Source organism: Pyrgilauda ruficollis, unplaced genomic scaffold (genome assembly GCF_017590135.1).
Source record: "Pyrgilauda ruficollis isolate IOZ18807 unplaced genomic scaffold, ASM1759013v1 scaffold5, whole genome shotgun sequence".
NCBI classification, from domain to species: domain Eukaryota; kingdom Metazoa; phylum Chordata; class Aves; order Passeriformes; family Passeridae; genus Pyrgilauda; species Pyrgilauda ruficollis.
The window spans coordinates 4,689,127-4,703,969 of NW_024526599.1; the positions used below are offsets into that span (position 1 = coordinate 4,689,127).

Here is a 14,843-nt window from a genome sequence, read left to right on the forward strand (position 1 = left end):
GAAAAGGATTGTTTTGTCTAACTAAACTGTGAGGAGAACTTGCTAACACTTGATATGAAGTTCAGAGTTATCTACTAATGCAGTGCAGAATCTGGAAAATATGAAAGCTAAATCTTAAGGTACCACCCAGGGGCCACGGGCAGGGAAAACCTGTTGAGCCACTTGCCCCAACATCACTCAAGTGCATGTTTTGGAGGTGGATGGGCTCTCTGGGTTGCTGTGATCACATTCAACCTCTGAAACAAGGAATGCATTCCAGCTGTGGTTCCAGGTGTGTGTTCCAGCCGCGTGCTGGCTCTGTCTGGGGGTGACACCTGGGTGTTTGCTGCCAGTCTACTTTCACAAGTAATGGGCAGATGGGAGCACTGCTGCCTCATGAGTACTGAACAGAAGACACGAGGTACTCGCCCCAAGCCCACGTCAAGAGTGAATGCCCCTCTGAAAACCCTTCCTTCCTCTCCCCTTTCTCTACTGCAGGCAGCGTGTTAGCTCTGACACCCACCCTGCCACTCATACGTGTCGCTCGGAGAAAACCTACGCCGCAATGGGGACTTTGCAAATGCTGCAGCAGCCGTTTGCTTGGCAGCAGCAGAAAAACCAGCAGAGCTTGGTTTTGTTTCAGGCTGTGAAGGAGCAGGAAGGGGCCCAGACCCTTGGACTGCAGTGGTGAGGGTGACAGGAGGAAAAGAACTGTCACAGGGAGCGTGGGGACATAGTCACTTCAAGGGCTGGCCAAAGGAAATGAAAGGCGGGGAGACAGAATACGAGCCCTCAACAGCACATGAGGGGGTGTACCAACAGATTTCATCCTGAGTTAGCAAGCAGAAAATGTGATGCACATGACAAAGAACAAAAAGCTTTGTATTAAAAATGTCTTTTCTAATCTGCATTTCATTTTTAGTAATACCCCGGTGTGCACAATGAGGAATGGGATCATTGGCTGCATGGAAAAGAACTTCAGGTTTCAGGGAAGAGGTCACCTTGCAAAAGGCATGAAAAATATTCACAGGAACTGCCTGAACATCTCAGCTTGCATATTTTCATTTGCTTCTATGAAAACTCTCGACTTAGTATGGCAGATATGAAGCCACTGCTGTTGCAAAGCAATTTCCCAGAACTTGCTGCAGCTGAAGGAAAAGTGATTTACAACACAAATAATAATTAAAGCAAGCCGTCAGTAATTAAAGTCGCTAGAACAGTCATCGCAATGAACAACTGTTTCAAGCACCACCAGATGTGGCCGGGCCCTTCCCTTCCACGGGCATTATTTTTCCACATGCCGTGCCTCCTATGACAATAGGCATGGCGTCAGGCCACGGTTAACACGTTCTTTTTGTGCCCTCAGTTTTATTCTACGGCACCACCCGGCTGGTAAAATAAAAAAAAAAAAAAAAAAAAAAAAAACAACGAAAACCCAAACCAAAATTAACGAACAAATAAAAAAAGTAAAAACTTCTGCGACCACCCCGCTCCGCCGTGAGGGCGGCGGGGGCCGCAGGCCGGGCCGGGCGGGGCGGGCGGCAGGCGGCGCTGCGCACGCGGCCTCGCTCCCGCCGGCCTCTTCCCGCCCGGTGGCGCCGGAATCAAACCGCGCCGCCCGCCCGCGACATGGTAAGCGGGGCCGCCCGCCCTCCGCCTCGCCCCGCTTTCCTTCCCGGGTGCCCGCAAAGGCTGCGGGGCTGCAGGGGGAGCCGCGAACACGGTGATGGCGGGTGACGGCCGCCCGCGCCTCGCTGTCCCCCCGCCCCGGTGGCTCTGAGGAGAGCAGGGCTCCCGCTCCGGGGAGGCCCGCGGTGCCGGTTCTGAGGGTGCAGCGGCGGCACGGCGTGGGCCGTGCCTTTGGGTTGTTGAAGAGCGATGTAAACGAGCCGGCAGCCGCGGGAGTGGCCATAGCCCCGTGGCTGTGGCTCGAGGTGGGCACGGTGCCCGCTGCTTCCCCTCGAGACACGGAACCCAGGGTGGCCAGGCTGAGCCTCTGGCTGCGGCTGTGGGGAGGTGGGAGCGGGCAGAGCGGATCGCAAGTGCACCGCATTCTTCTGTCCGCCTGTGGGAGCGGCAGCGAGAGGGATGCTCGTGGTGTCGTTAATATTTGTGGTGGGGAATGCCTGCCAGTGAGGTAGGAATTGCCGTGAAAGTCCATAACCTCCATCGAGAGTGCTCTTGGCTTCCTTGTTTTGCTCTGTTTGCTGGAGTGGCGGTGTGGAACTTGGCGCCCGAGGGGCGTAGCTACAAGCACAGAAGCACCGCTTCGTTCCACGTCCATTCGCGGTTTGTTCCTGCTGCTGCTGGCGGTGTCAGGGCTCTTGGAGGAGGCCGGAGGTGGAAGTTAAATCCGTCTGCTTTCTGTTCCTGTTCCTACTTGAATGTTCGTGGCAGTTCCAGGTTCTCATCCTGCGATATACTGACATCGCAGGAGACAGCAGTGCTGACCTAGGGTATCGCTGGCTAAAAGAGGAGAGAGGGAAACTAAAAAATAGTAATGGTGCTCTTTGTTAAATAGAATATTGAATTGCCTCTGTTCTTGTCTGTGTATTACTGCAGCTGCATAAGCTAGCTTTTACATTTGTTTTTTAAAAGTAAATCACTCTGGCCATTTTGCTCTTGGTCTATGTTTTAAGTGTTACGTGCTGCCTGATTGTGTTCTTTTAAAAAGAAACTGCTATTAAAAAGTAAAAACAGTGTTGACTCCTTTCTGTTGGAAACTTGGAAACATAACCATGTCTTTCTCAAAGTATCTTGTTATTAGACTATCCACTTCCACTGATTTATAGGTGACAATATGCCTTTTTTTGTTTGTTTGTTTTTTAAAATGAGAGCTTTTTGCTGCCAACATCCTATTTGGCCCTTTCCATCCCCCTTTCCCTTTTTTGTAGCTGCACACAGTGTGTGAATCAGAGTGGGGCAAGGGGAAACTTCAGATTCAAATTGTGGCTGCTGCTTTTGGGTTGTTGAGGATTATGCTAAATGCTATTAATAAAACTCTAATTCTCTGTGAAATATTTGATACCCTAATTTTATAAGAGGCACGTCAAGATAGCATCTCTGAAAGTGACCAGAGGAGACTGTTTCTCAGTTTCATATTGTTGATAGCAGCTTGTGAATAGCCATTTCTGCCTCTTGCCTGTAGTTGAATCCATGTTATTTAATGCTTGGTCACACAACCAGAGAGAAAAGAAATAAAAGTAGCATGACTTTTAAAATGTGACCTTGCAATTATGAAGTTGGTTTGGAACTTTGAAGAAAGGCATACCTCAAAATGCTCTTTAACTCCTTAAAAAAACCCAAATGGCCTACAACTCACACTACTGACTGCATATCACAAGATAGAAAGCAGTTTAAAAAAAAAAAACAAAACAACTAAACCAAACAGAAGGTACTCCTTGTCTTTTTGAGAGTTATTAAACATTTGTGTGCATTTGGTATAAATACATATTTTGGGATTGATATGTGTCAAGGAGCCTTGAGGCTGGAGTGGGATTGGGTTATATGAATGGCTGGCTCCAAACTTAAGGGTAGGTCTCTCCATTTAATAGATGAGCTTAGTGTAGAGATTATTTGCAAAGAAGGAGTTTATCTGAAAGTCTGAGTTTAGTGGTAAGGTATTTTAAAGGATGGCAAATATAACTTACAGGTAAATATATTTGAATTCTGAGCACATACTAATTATTCTGATGGCTGAATGTCTTGGTTTGTTTTTTTCTTTTTTACCCTGTTCTAGTCCAAGAAAAAAGGTCTGAGTTTTGAAGAGAAGAGGGCCCGCATGATGGAGATTTTTTTTGAAACAGTAAGTAACTTGTAATTGTCCTGCATTTACATTGGTGGGAAAACAGGTCCTAAAAGGAGCTTTACTGGGGATGTAGCTGAACTCTATATTCTGGCAAGCATTTCACTGGTGCCCTGTGACATCAGGGTGAAAATTACATGGGCAAAACTTCATTCATTTAACTTCTGATCAGGTGGCTCATGCCCAGGTGGAGCCAAGGAATGAAGATGCACATGTGGTGTTAAAATTCTTCGTGTACTACTTATGGACATCTTCTCATTTTGAGTCTGTTACCATAAGAGGGGACAGCAGGAAATTAGGAAGTATCTCACTGCATTTTATGGGAGGAGAAAGAAATCTGAGCTTTAGAAAAACTGAGCAGAGTTGGAAAGGTTTCTCCTCTGCATTTTATGGGAGGAGAAAGAAATCTGAGCTTTAGAAAAACTGAGAGAAGAGTTGGAAAGGTTTCTCCGGGGGAGGAGAAACCTGGAGATCCAAAAGCTGATCTACAATTGTATTGGTGGCACATGTAATACACCATGTTTTACCTTTTAGAAAAGCTACTGTGACACTTGAGCACTGTAGCAATATGGTGCATCTGTGCTGACAGTCTAATTTGGGATTTAAGGGCTTTATATTTCTCTATATTCTATTTCATCTTGAGATGAAATATGATGACTTCAAATCACCAAAGGAAAGAGCAGGGCTTGTTACAATAATAGTATGCTTCTTATTATTATTTAATTCTCAGAAGCTTCCAGTTCTATTGAGAGATATACAGGGTCTCAAGCAAAACCAAAACATACAGTGTATTTCCTACTTGCTTTTGTTGGCATTGATTTAGTGTAAAAAATACTCAGGCTTAGATGATGTTGCCATTTGGAACTGAAATGTCTTTCATGTTTTGCACAGAAAGATGTCTTCCAGTTGAAGGATCTAGAGAAGATTGCTCCAAAAGAAAAAGGGATTAGTAAGTATTTATGAAAGTTATTTCTTTTGAGCAAGTAATAATTTTTGGGACAGGTCCTACAGTGTAAATTTTCCTGGCTACAGTCTTAGGTTTGTGATTTTAATAATGGAAAATATAGCTAGAATGGGAGACTGGTCAGTGGCAGGGCTGTAGTGTTAAAAGTGACATGGGATAGGGGCTTGCTTATGCCCTGAGCAGCCTGACTTGCAGTGATTCTCAGTGTATGAAATCATTGTTTGCACTCAGGTATTAAATATCTGCCTGTAATATCACAAATATTTAAAATGCTAGTCCAAATATACATGGGTAGTGTGCTCTTGAGCTTTTCTCCTCCAAAAATGGCTGGACAGCTATAAATGGAAGGGGTCTGTCTTTTCTATAAAAACCTTCCTTGAGAGCTCTGTTGATTTAGGATTAGGTCAAAGAGGATTTATCTGTCCTCTTGGATTGTTTTGTATGTTCCTTATTAGTTTTTCTTCTATGCTCATTGACAAAAGGGAGGCAAAGCATAATGTTTGTGTAGTTACCACTGTCCTTCTCTAGCTTATCTTGGTGGCACCACAAGAGTAAATGAACTTGGTGAGAGAACTGCAGATGTGAACATCACAAAGCAGGGTTTTTCAGTTGTGTCAGCAGCTAACAGAGGCATTTGTGGGCTTCTGAAGAGTTGCGCTGCTGTCTTGATTGGTTTGTCAATGCATATGTTTAGTTGTAATTTGCAGTAAAATTGAGTTTAGAGTTTCTAAAGCCATTAACACCTTTGAATAGTGCAAATTCATCCTGTCTCTGCATATGAAGGCATTTAGCCACACAATCTAAGCCCCAGCTACTCTGAAAAGAAAAATTACTAAGCTGTTCCCATCCTGGCATCCAGCCTATAGCTTCCAAATGTTATGGTCCCCCTGTAGTCTTGAAATTGAACATCATGTACCAAACCCTGTAATTGAGCTCAGAAGTCTTTATATCTGCAACACCGGAGGATAACATAACTACTTAGCTTTGTTGGACAGGGACCATTTTTTTAAAATGGTGAATTATACCACAGGTTTGAAAGGAAATGATCAGTTGTGTTCAGAAATGTTGATGCTTGTGAGTGTAAATGATGTTTTATATTGGAAGTGAATATAATTAAAATCAGAATCTGTCCTTCCCAAGTCTGTAGACAGATGGCTTTAGTGCCTCTGCTGCTATGAAATACTTTGTTAAGCATTACAAAGTGAAATGTAATTACACTCCCAATCAAGAAACTTAAACAAGTTAATCCAAGTTAGAATTAAGATTGCAGAACAACTTCTCAGGTACCTCTCATGGCTTTGTTATGGTGTTGTAGTGTAACATGCATGTATTTTGTGCAATACTCCTGAGCAGTGTTTTGCAAACATCTGGTAGCAGATGTGCAGAATAGCAGCGTTTAGGAGCAAACTGCTGCTTTCAGAGACGTTAATCCCTTCAAGTGAAGCTTTGGGCATGTTGTCCTTGTGAAATCTTCCAGCTAGCTGACACTGGAGGAGAATAAAGACGATTGGAGGTAGCAGTTTGTGTTATTCATAATTCTCCTTAGTCCAGCTGCTATGCAGTTCTGATTTTACATTTTTGCTTTTATTAGCTTCGATGTCAGTGAAAGAGATTCTGCAGAGCCTTGTTGATGATGGCATGGTGGACACTGATAGAATTGGAACTTCCAATTATTTCTGGGCTTTTCCAAGTAAAGCTCTTCATGCCAGGAAGCGTAAATTGGAGGAGTTAGAGTCTCAGGTAAATCTGTTTTACGAAAAATACTTGTTTGTCTGAATGGGTTTGCTTTTTCTTATACCCCCTTGTCATTCTTGTTTATCTCTCATGTGTACAAATGTACATGTCCATACACACAGATTTTACTATAGGAATTATCTGTCACTCATGGTAGGGCATTGTCATTATCTTACTGTTACCTAAGGAAAACTTTGGAGGCTCTTATTGGAGCTTGAGAAAACTTTGTCTACTTACTGCTGAAAGTGTGCTAGTCGTGAGGCAAAGTATCACTTAAGGACTCAAAGGCAGGATGTTTTTGTGTCTTTTATATAATGTAGGCTATCATGAGGTAATAACTTAAAAGTGATGACAGCTGGAATGCATAACCTGAGTAGATGAGGCAATGGTCTCTACTTAAGCCATTGTGTTTTCATCTGCTTTTATTGGTGGCTTAATTTGTGAGCACTTCTGTAATCCCATACTGCACTTTTAGTAGGAGAGAAGAGCAAATTGGTCATGAATCACAGAATCAAGGAATGGTTGGGGTTGGAAGGGACCTCTGGAGATCTAGTCCAATTCCCTGCTAAAGCAGGTTCACCCAGGAGCAGGTTGCACATGATAATGTGCAGGTGGGTCTAGAGTATCTCTAGAGGAGAATCTATGACCTCCCTGGGCAGTCTGTTCCAGTGCTCTGTCACCCTCAAAGATTTTTTTTTCTCTTATTTATATAGAACTTTGTGTTTGTGCCAGTTGCCCCTTGTCTTTTTGCTGGGCCTCACTGTAAAGAGTCTGGCTCCATCCTCTGGACACCTGCCCTTAAGGTATTTGTATTGATAAGGTCCCCTGTCTTCCATGAAGTCATCCCTTCTTCAGGCTGCACTGGTCCAGCTCGCTCAGCCTTTCCTCATCAGAGAGATACTCCAGTCCCCTTCTTATCTCCATAGCCCTCTGCTGGACCCTCTCCAGTAGCTGCTTGTCTTTCTTGAACTGGGGAGCCCAGAACTGGGCAGAGCGCTCCTGAGGAGCCTCGCCAGGGCAGAGGGCAGGGGGAGGCAGAAGAGGCTCCTCTTCAGAAGAGGAGGGCATCTTTCGTTGCAGCATTGCTGTCTGTGGATCTGGTTCTTTCCTACTTTTTGGGAACTGTCTTTCTGCTTCTAATGGGAGTGGGAAATCATCTATTCATCAGTTTATTTGCAATGAGAGAATATCATAACAGGATGAACAAATGAGCTTTTTGAGACCATGTGGTGTGATTGTACCACAGCACTGCCAACTCTTCCTGTGGTTATTTAGCATTATGTTCTTTCTTCAAAAATCATTTGAATTAATGCAGATTTATGGGTAGCATCTGAACATTTTTACAGCCATTATTTTCTTCAGGCACAGCTCTGAATGAATCTCAGGCGTTGCTGTCTTATGTACAGTGTTGTCAACTTCAGCTATTTCTTTATATTTATACAGTTATTTCAAAATAAAAAAGTTTTTTTTTCCCCCATCTTGAATTGAAAAGGGAGCTTGACTTAGCTCAGTATGGTTTTACTGTTTTCAGGCATGGACTTAACCTGGCACAACTGGACTTAAATTGATTTTTATAGACTGGTAGTAACAATGCACTGGCTTTTACTCCAGTGGAGTTTCATTTGTCTGAAACAGATTAGTTTAACTCTGCACTGACTTGGAATTGTAAAATTCCAAAAATCCTAGTAAAATTACTCAACTTATTAGTACATTCACACAAGTTTTAGACAAGGCTACTTGCTCTGCCAGCACATAAATTGCCAACTGAGAAACTGAAAAATACATTCCAAAACTCTTGCTCTGTTCACCAAACTCCCTGGTGCCACTGTTTCATTGAATGCAAATGATTTGCTCTTGGATCCTTTTTGTTGTTGCTCATGCTCCATATTATAGCCAAGTAGCTGGAAGAAGAAGTTATATTTGTTGTCCTTGCCCTTGGGTCTAGTCCCATTGTGAATTTTGAACATAATTGGTCAAGCAGGTCTCTGGCATTCCCTGATGAATATCTTCCTTGGAATATCTTGCAGAATCTGCCTAATGTGCTCCATGGTAAGTATCCAGGAATTGCCTACAAAAATATGCTGGACTGCTTTAAATGTACTTTCACTTACACAAACACATCTATTATTGTGAAAGTGTAATAGGCATGTAGTTATTGATTTGTGATGTTATTTCTATGTAGAAATATACTATTCTGATATGAACAATTCTGCCATATAAAACTGTTCCAGAAATAGTTTTATTACCAGAACCTTATTTGCAAACTAAGCCCTGCCGCTGAATCTGGGCTTATTGGTATGAGAGCTCTTTTTAGATGATGGTATGAGTCTTCAAAAGTACTTCTCTTCATTACCTTGCTTTTCTGATGAGACTGGAAATGTTTCAGCATTTCCGGGAAAAGCATTTTCACTAGCTGAAAATAACTTCTCTGTTGACGCAGGGGAAAGGTGGCATTTTCAATGAAGAGCTCTCTGAACGTTTTTACAAGATGATAACAGGTTCTGTCTGTAAGTTCAAATTAGCTCTTTTGGTGTTTGTACTCTTCTTGATGTGCACACATACAGATTTTCTTAAGGACTTCTAAATCTAGTCACTGACTGTCACAAAACTTCTTGTCAGAACATCCAAAGCAGAGGAAAAGAGTCAGCTATTGTACCATTTCTGTTGCATGTTGCTTGTCTTTGATCATTCCCATACAGAGCTTGTGGCATGCTGAGGGATGTTTTCTCTCTGTGTCTTGTCCAGATTGATTGTTAACTACATGAGTCGGTCTCTTTGTTTAGCAGTTAAAAGCCAGAATCAGACTGCCTTACTTAAAGCATGTTTTAAAATCCAGCAGTTCAGTTCATTCTGCAATTAAGGCTTTTTACCAGGGGGCATTATCATTGTTTCCTGAGGGCATGGGTAAATAGTCAAGGGAAAGGAGTGATCTCAAATGCTGAATTGTCATTAGAAAATAATGTGGAGGAACAGAACAGGCTTCTTCATGATGCAAATTCCCCTACTAATTCACAGCACTGAGGCTTATATTTGACAAGTTGGGCCTGCTACAGGACCTTTTGCCTGCATAAGTTGGTACTTCAGAAAGTTACAGCCCTGTTACTCATAGCATTCTGCATTTTACAGAACTTGTGATTGTGGGAGACTGTTTAAGGAGCTGTTCTTGAAGCAATTTTTTTGTTACAGATTTTTTAGTGATTATTAAGCCACACCCCATCTTGGAGATGCAGAAGCAAAGAAGTCTGGCTTGGTATTCATAATGAAGATCAAGCCAGTTTTTTCTGGATATTTTAAGCTGCACTTCAGAGGGGTTCTGTGTATTCCAGACTTTTTCCAGGAAGGATATATTACATGATCAGTGTGCAGAGATACCACAATTAAAAACAATGCTTAAGTTACTTTTGACAGCTTCCCTGCCTGACCCCATCATTTGGCTTGCTTTTGTGGAGGCAGGTGTTTGGAGAGGGGCACTAATCCCTGGCTTATGTATGTGGCAGATCTTGTGCTGATCTAATTAGGATCTTGACGGTGCCCTCTAACCCCAAGTTACTGCTTGGGCCTCTTCCTGTTTTTTCTGAAAAGCAAGGATAGCAAAAGTCTTTAGTTTGTGTAGCATCTGCTAGAGCTATTTCCTCCAATAGCTCCCACAGTGAGAATTGCTAAGTAGGTCCCTTTGGATTTTGTATTGTTTTGTTTTGCAGTGGTGTGGTTGTTCCTGAAGGTTTATGCCTTCTGTCAGGTGCTTATTCTTCACCTCTTGGTTATGCTTATGCATCTGTGAAGAGGACCACTGAAAAACTGAAATATGTTGGAAACTGCATTTTGGTGAGATGGGTTTATAAACACATTTGGTTTGTTTGCAGGTGGAAGTTTCATTTGGTTAGATTGGGTGTGAGATGGTGAAAGAAGAGCGAGAGTGTGGACTGAGAAATCATGTTTTAACAATGTTTATAAATGAAGAAAATTTTAATGCAACCTCACTTGTCAAGAGAGCTTTTGAAGTTTCTGAGGGGTGTTGAAGCTAACTGAGGGGTTAGTCTTCCTTCCCTAAGAAAAGGTGAAATGATGTGATTTTTATCAATATTTTTCTGGCTGTTGGATTCAGAAGCCTGGAATTACCTATGATCAGTTATAGTTTGACAAAAGATGTTTATTCTTGGTATAACAGTTGTGAGTGTGGAAAAGATAAATCTTTCTGACGTAGCCTTAGTATAAACAGATTCAGCTTAGATTTGCTTTCATTTTTTTCATCTGTGTCTTGGGCAAAATGCTTGCATCTGTGCTGAGAGGGACCTGAAATACTAAGCACTTCAAAGATGTTGTGGTTGTTAGAGTAACTATTGACAGTACTATGAGTGCTTGGGAAAACAACCAGTTCGTTTCTTTTCCTCAGTGTGGCGTTAATTTCACTGTTCAGTTTGAAACTGGTCATTTCACTGTGTCATTATTTGTCTCATTTCTCATGGTGTTGCTCTCTTGTAGATTAATCTTTTGTGTTCTGAGGCTTTCACAAGGGAAAGTTTAACAGCCAAAACTGTTAGAGCTGCTGTTCCAACTGGGAGCAAAATGGTGTCACTTTGAACTGCATCGGAGATGGAACAGAATCTTTGTAGAGCAGGATACAGGATGGACATTTTGTGCTGTTTCCTGTGCTTGCTTCAACATAGTCATGACCAAGAGACTTGAGAAATTTCTGGCAATGTTCTTCTCCCACTAAGCATTGCACTGGGCCACTGTTAGTTAAGGTAGAAAAGATTAGTTGATGTTTCATTCCTTAAATCTCTGCCCTAGGGCTGGTAAAAGGAGGGATTTTCACTTCCCATGACTCATATATTGAACCAAGGGGAGAATTTGCACTGGGTACATCCTGGCTCGCATTTGCCAGCTAGTGTAAAAAAAAAAAAAAGAAAAATCTCAACAAACCGCACCCCTCCGGCCAGGAATGAACTTGTTGAAATCAAGTGACTTCACATGTATTAAATTGTACTAATGAGCATTGAAATGTGAAAAGTGAAAGAATTTATTTTAGTAAAAAAGCAATGAAGGGAATGTTCATTAGGAAATGCTTATGTTAGGAAAGCACATTTTTTGAAAACAGTTAATGGAAAAAATATTCATATTGTGAGTAATCTGGCTTGAAGCCTCCTGAAGATATCTGACAACATAAGTAAAAGGAGAGAACCTTCTTTGTTTAGAATGCACACAAAAGAATTTTGAGTTTTAACCATCAGAATGTTCTTTCAAGATACAGCTTGGTTTATTTCTATCCTTTTAGATATATTTTTCCTCCTTAAATACTGTGACTGGAAAGTTGCTGAATAAATCTGCTTGAGACCACTGACTGAAGCTCAGGAAACTTCTGCTGTCCTCATTGTTCCAGTATGAGCAGCCTCCTCCTTCATCCCATTGACTCACTCAATTGTCGGGGTATTTCCACCTGGTTTGGAGGTTGATCCTGCACTGCAGTTAAGTACAAGTGCTCAGCAGTAGCTGGCTAAAAGTAACCAATCCTGAACGGAGGTACAAATCCCTGGAGATGGCAGATGTGCAGGGAGGAGTAGTAGGCCTGATGGTGCTTGAAGTCATTGATGTTGGTGATGTTGCTGTAGATACTGGACTAGTTTTGTGCCCTGGATGGAGCTTTGCATCAGCAGGGAGAGCCTGTGGGACCTAGTTCTGTGGAGCAAGCTTTTGGCATTGCTTTGTAGAAATGATCTCAGCAGATGGTGCAGCATCAGCTCTTAGCAGAGCTCCTCACACACCTCAGGTCTCTATTGCAGTTTTCAGCCTCTCATAGTTCTGAATGCAGGCTCCCACTGTTTTGGGTTTTTCTGCCTCTCAGCAGTGATGAGCTATTCCTAGAGGTACATGTGCAACACCTTTGGAATCCATGGCTTAATGCTTTCAACTGAACAGTTTATTTTTGTGGTGTAATATTTTCACATTATCCATTGAAAAGCTGTATTCAGTGTGTTTTTAAAAATTCTTTGTCTATTTATTGGAAAAAAAGGACTTGTGGGCATAAAATGTCTTAAGGTTTATCGTGATCTTCAGCTTTGCTGTAATACATTTAGAAAGCTTAGCACTATCTTTTTCATATATTTTTTATTATTTTTAGTGAGTAGATGATGACATGGTTAAAGAATTGTCCTTTAAACCAGAGAACGACGTTTGCAGAACTACCACATGTGACTTGTGTTAGGAATTACTTATTTAGACATTTTTCTCATTCAGTAATTTAGACATATGTGTGCTTACAATTTAATTTTTTTAGGTTGCAGAAAATGTAATAAATTGTTCCTTTCCAGGAAAAATGAAATTCTGATGGCTGAAGAGGTGTTTCTTTTAATGCTATTATAAGGCCTTGAGCAACATGGTCTAGTGGGACGTGTGCCTGCTCATGGCAGAGGTAGTTGGGACTGGATGGTCTTTAAGATCCCTTCCAACCCTTACCATTCTATTACTCTGTAATATGTAGGCAGGATCCCAGTGTGTTGACTAAGCTGTTAGAGCAGTCTTCCCGTATGCATGGTGAGCCTCCTTTTTCCCCCTCTTATTTGAGGATGCATCATTTAGCTTTCTAGTTAGTTAGCTAGTTATTCTTCCTTGGATTGCCCTGACCATTTTGATAGTCTGCAGCCCCAGTGAGCTGGGTGATTCCATTCTGTGCTGACTCACTTTTTTATTTCTCATGCACAGTAATTACTCTCCCAACAGAGACAATTAGTGACCCTTCCCATGTTCAGCCTTCTGGCTTTCACTGATGTGTACATTTTATGTGAACTGAAGGACCAGACTCAAAAAGAAATGGCTTACTGCAGAGCTGGTATGGTATGACTAACTCACTTCAGACCATCCAGGAGGAGCTACAGCAATTAGGGCAAGAGGCTGAGAATTTGCATCATTTAAATGTTGTCGATATGTTTATTACATCTATGCCCATTTGTTCGTTGATCCTGTAAGGCTTATTCCCTCTATTAGTCCCCTGGAAAATGCTAATAAAATTTTATTAAAGTATTCCACAATTTTTGTTACTTCTGCATCTTGCACTTGAAAAAGGTGATATCTTAAAATGATTCTGCATTTACTATGTCCTAAAATGCCAGTCAGAGAAGGCTCTTCTAATGCTGTAGCTTATTAGAGCCTTCTGGAATTATGTTTTACGGCATGCTACAAAGCCCTGGAGAGTAAGCTTAGTTACTGGTCTCATAGCAGATTTCTAAAAATACAGTGCTCTGGAGGCTTCTGTTGGAATTAAGCAACTTCATAATTTGGTGTTCATTAGTTGAATTTCATGCTTTTCCTTTTACTGTTAATATGTAACTAACATGATGGCAACTGTGAAATGTAGGTTTTACTTTCCTTCCTTCTTGATAAGTATAAGGTAAAATTGGCATGATTTAAGAGCAATTTTTAAAAAAACTGTCTCTGTAATAACTGAAGATTTTAATGTAGGTTTGAAGGAAGATTCCTACTATACTAAAAAGGTTATATCGATATTTATTCTGATATAATGCAAGAAAACCACTAGGTTTTTCAAACAGGGTTGTGTGTGATGCTGAAGTTTTTAGGTAATATCATCACACAGTTTACCTTTTTGAAGAGGTTTGCACTCTGGCTGCTAGCTCCATTCCTGGCATTGCAGTGAAATTATTAATCTGAAATGAAAAGAAACTGGAAGTGAAAACAGGGCTCTCACTGCAGAAGCCCAGTCAGGTCCGGCAGAAACACAACCCTGCACATCTCCCTGTGCCCCATGGCCAGCATGGCCACTGGGAATGGCAGTTCAGCAGATCAGCAGAAAAGCAGCATCCCAAGAAATTTTAAAGGCTTAAATGTTCTGTGCTGTCTGGAAGTTTGCCTGTACTGTAAGGCCAGAAGCATCCTGCCTGATGATAGGCAGCCAATACTACTTTCAAAGCTGGATTTGATGGAGACAGTGAATTGTAGTCCTATTTAATGTAAACTTTGACTTTCACCTTAAAATCTTTTAATTCAATTAATATAGCATATTTTACTTTAGAAAATTAACATGCATGTAGAAATGAGCTACCAGCAAGCAATTATAGAAGTCTCACTTCATAGAATTTTCCTTTTCTGAAAGAAATAAAATTAAAGAAAAACTAAACATAAAACCAAAGAGTATAAAGCCAAAATGTGTTATTTTGATGCAAGGAGGCTTTAGAGGAAAAGGTCTTTCTTGTCACAGCCAAACAGCTCGTTATTTTTGAACACATGGAAAGATTCTTCTTTGTATCCAGAATTGGAGACGGCTGGGTGATCTGTCTAAGCGTTACTTAAAAATGACAAAATTGGCGTAAAAAGTCAGTATATAAAACTGCTGTCAAAACTCTGAAGTTT

General features: G+C 41.4%; 1 protein-coding gene across 1 annotated transcript in view; it reads left to right on the top strand.

Moving 5' to 3' along the window:
• Nucleotides 1–1,572: 1,572 nt before the first annotated feature.
• Nucleotides 1,573–14,843, top strand: part of MND1 (meiotic nuclear divisions 1) — a 41,331-nt gene continuing 28,060 nt past the window's right edge. The window contains exons 1-4 of the mRNA XM_041479974.1: nt 1,573–1,611; nt 3,719–3,784; nt 4,676–4,733; nt 6,340–6,488. Coding sequence (XP_041335908.1) covers nt 1,609–1,611; nt 3,719–3,784; nt 4,676–4,733; nt 6,340–6,488 — 276 coding nt within the window. The 5' untranslated portion in view covers nt 1,573–1,608. The remainder of the gene's footprint in view (nt 1,612–3,718; nt 3,785–4,675; nt 4,734–6,339; nt 6,489–14,843) is intronic.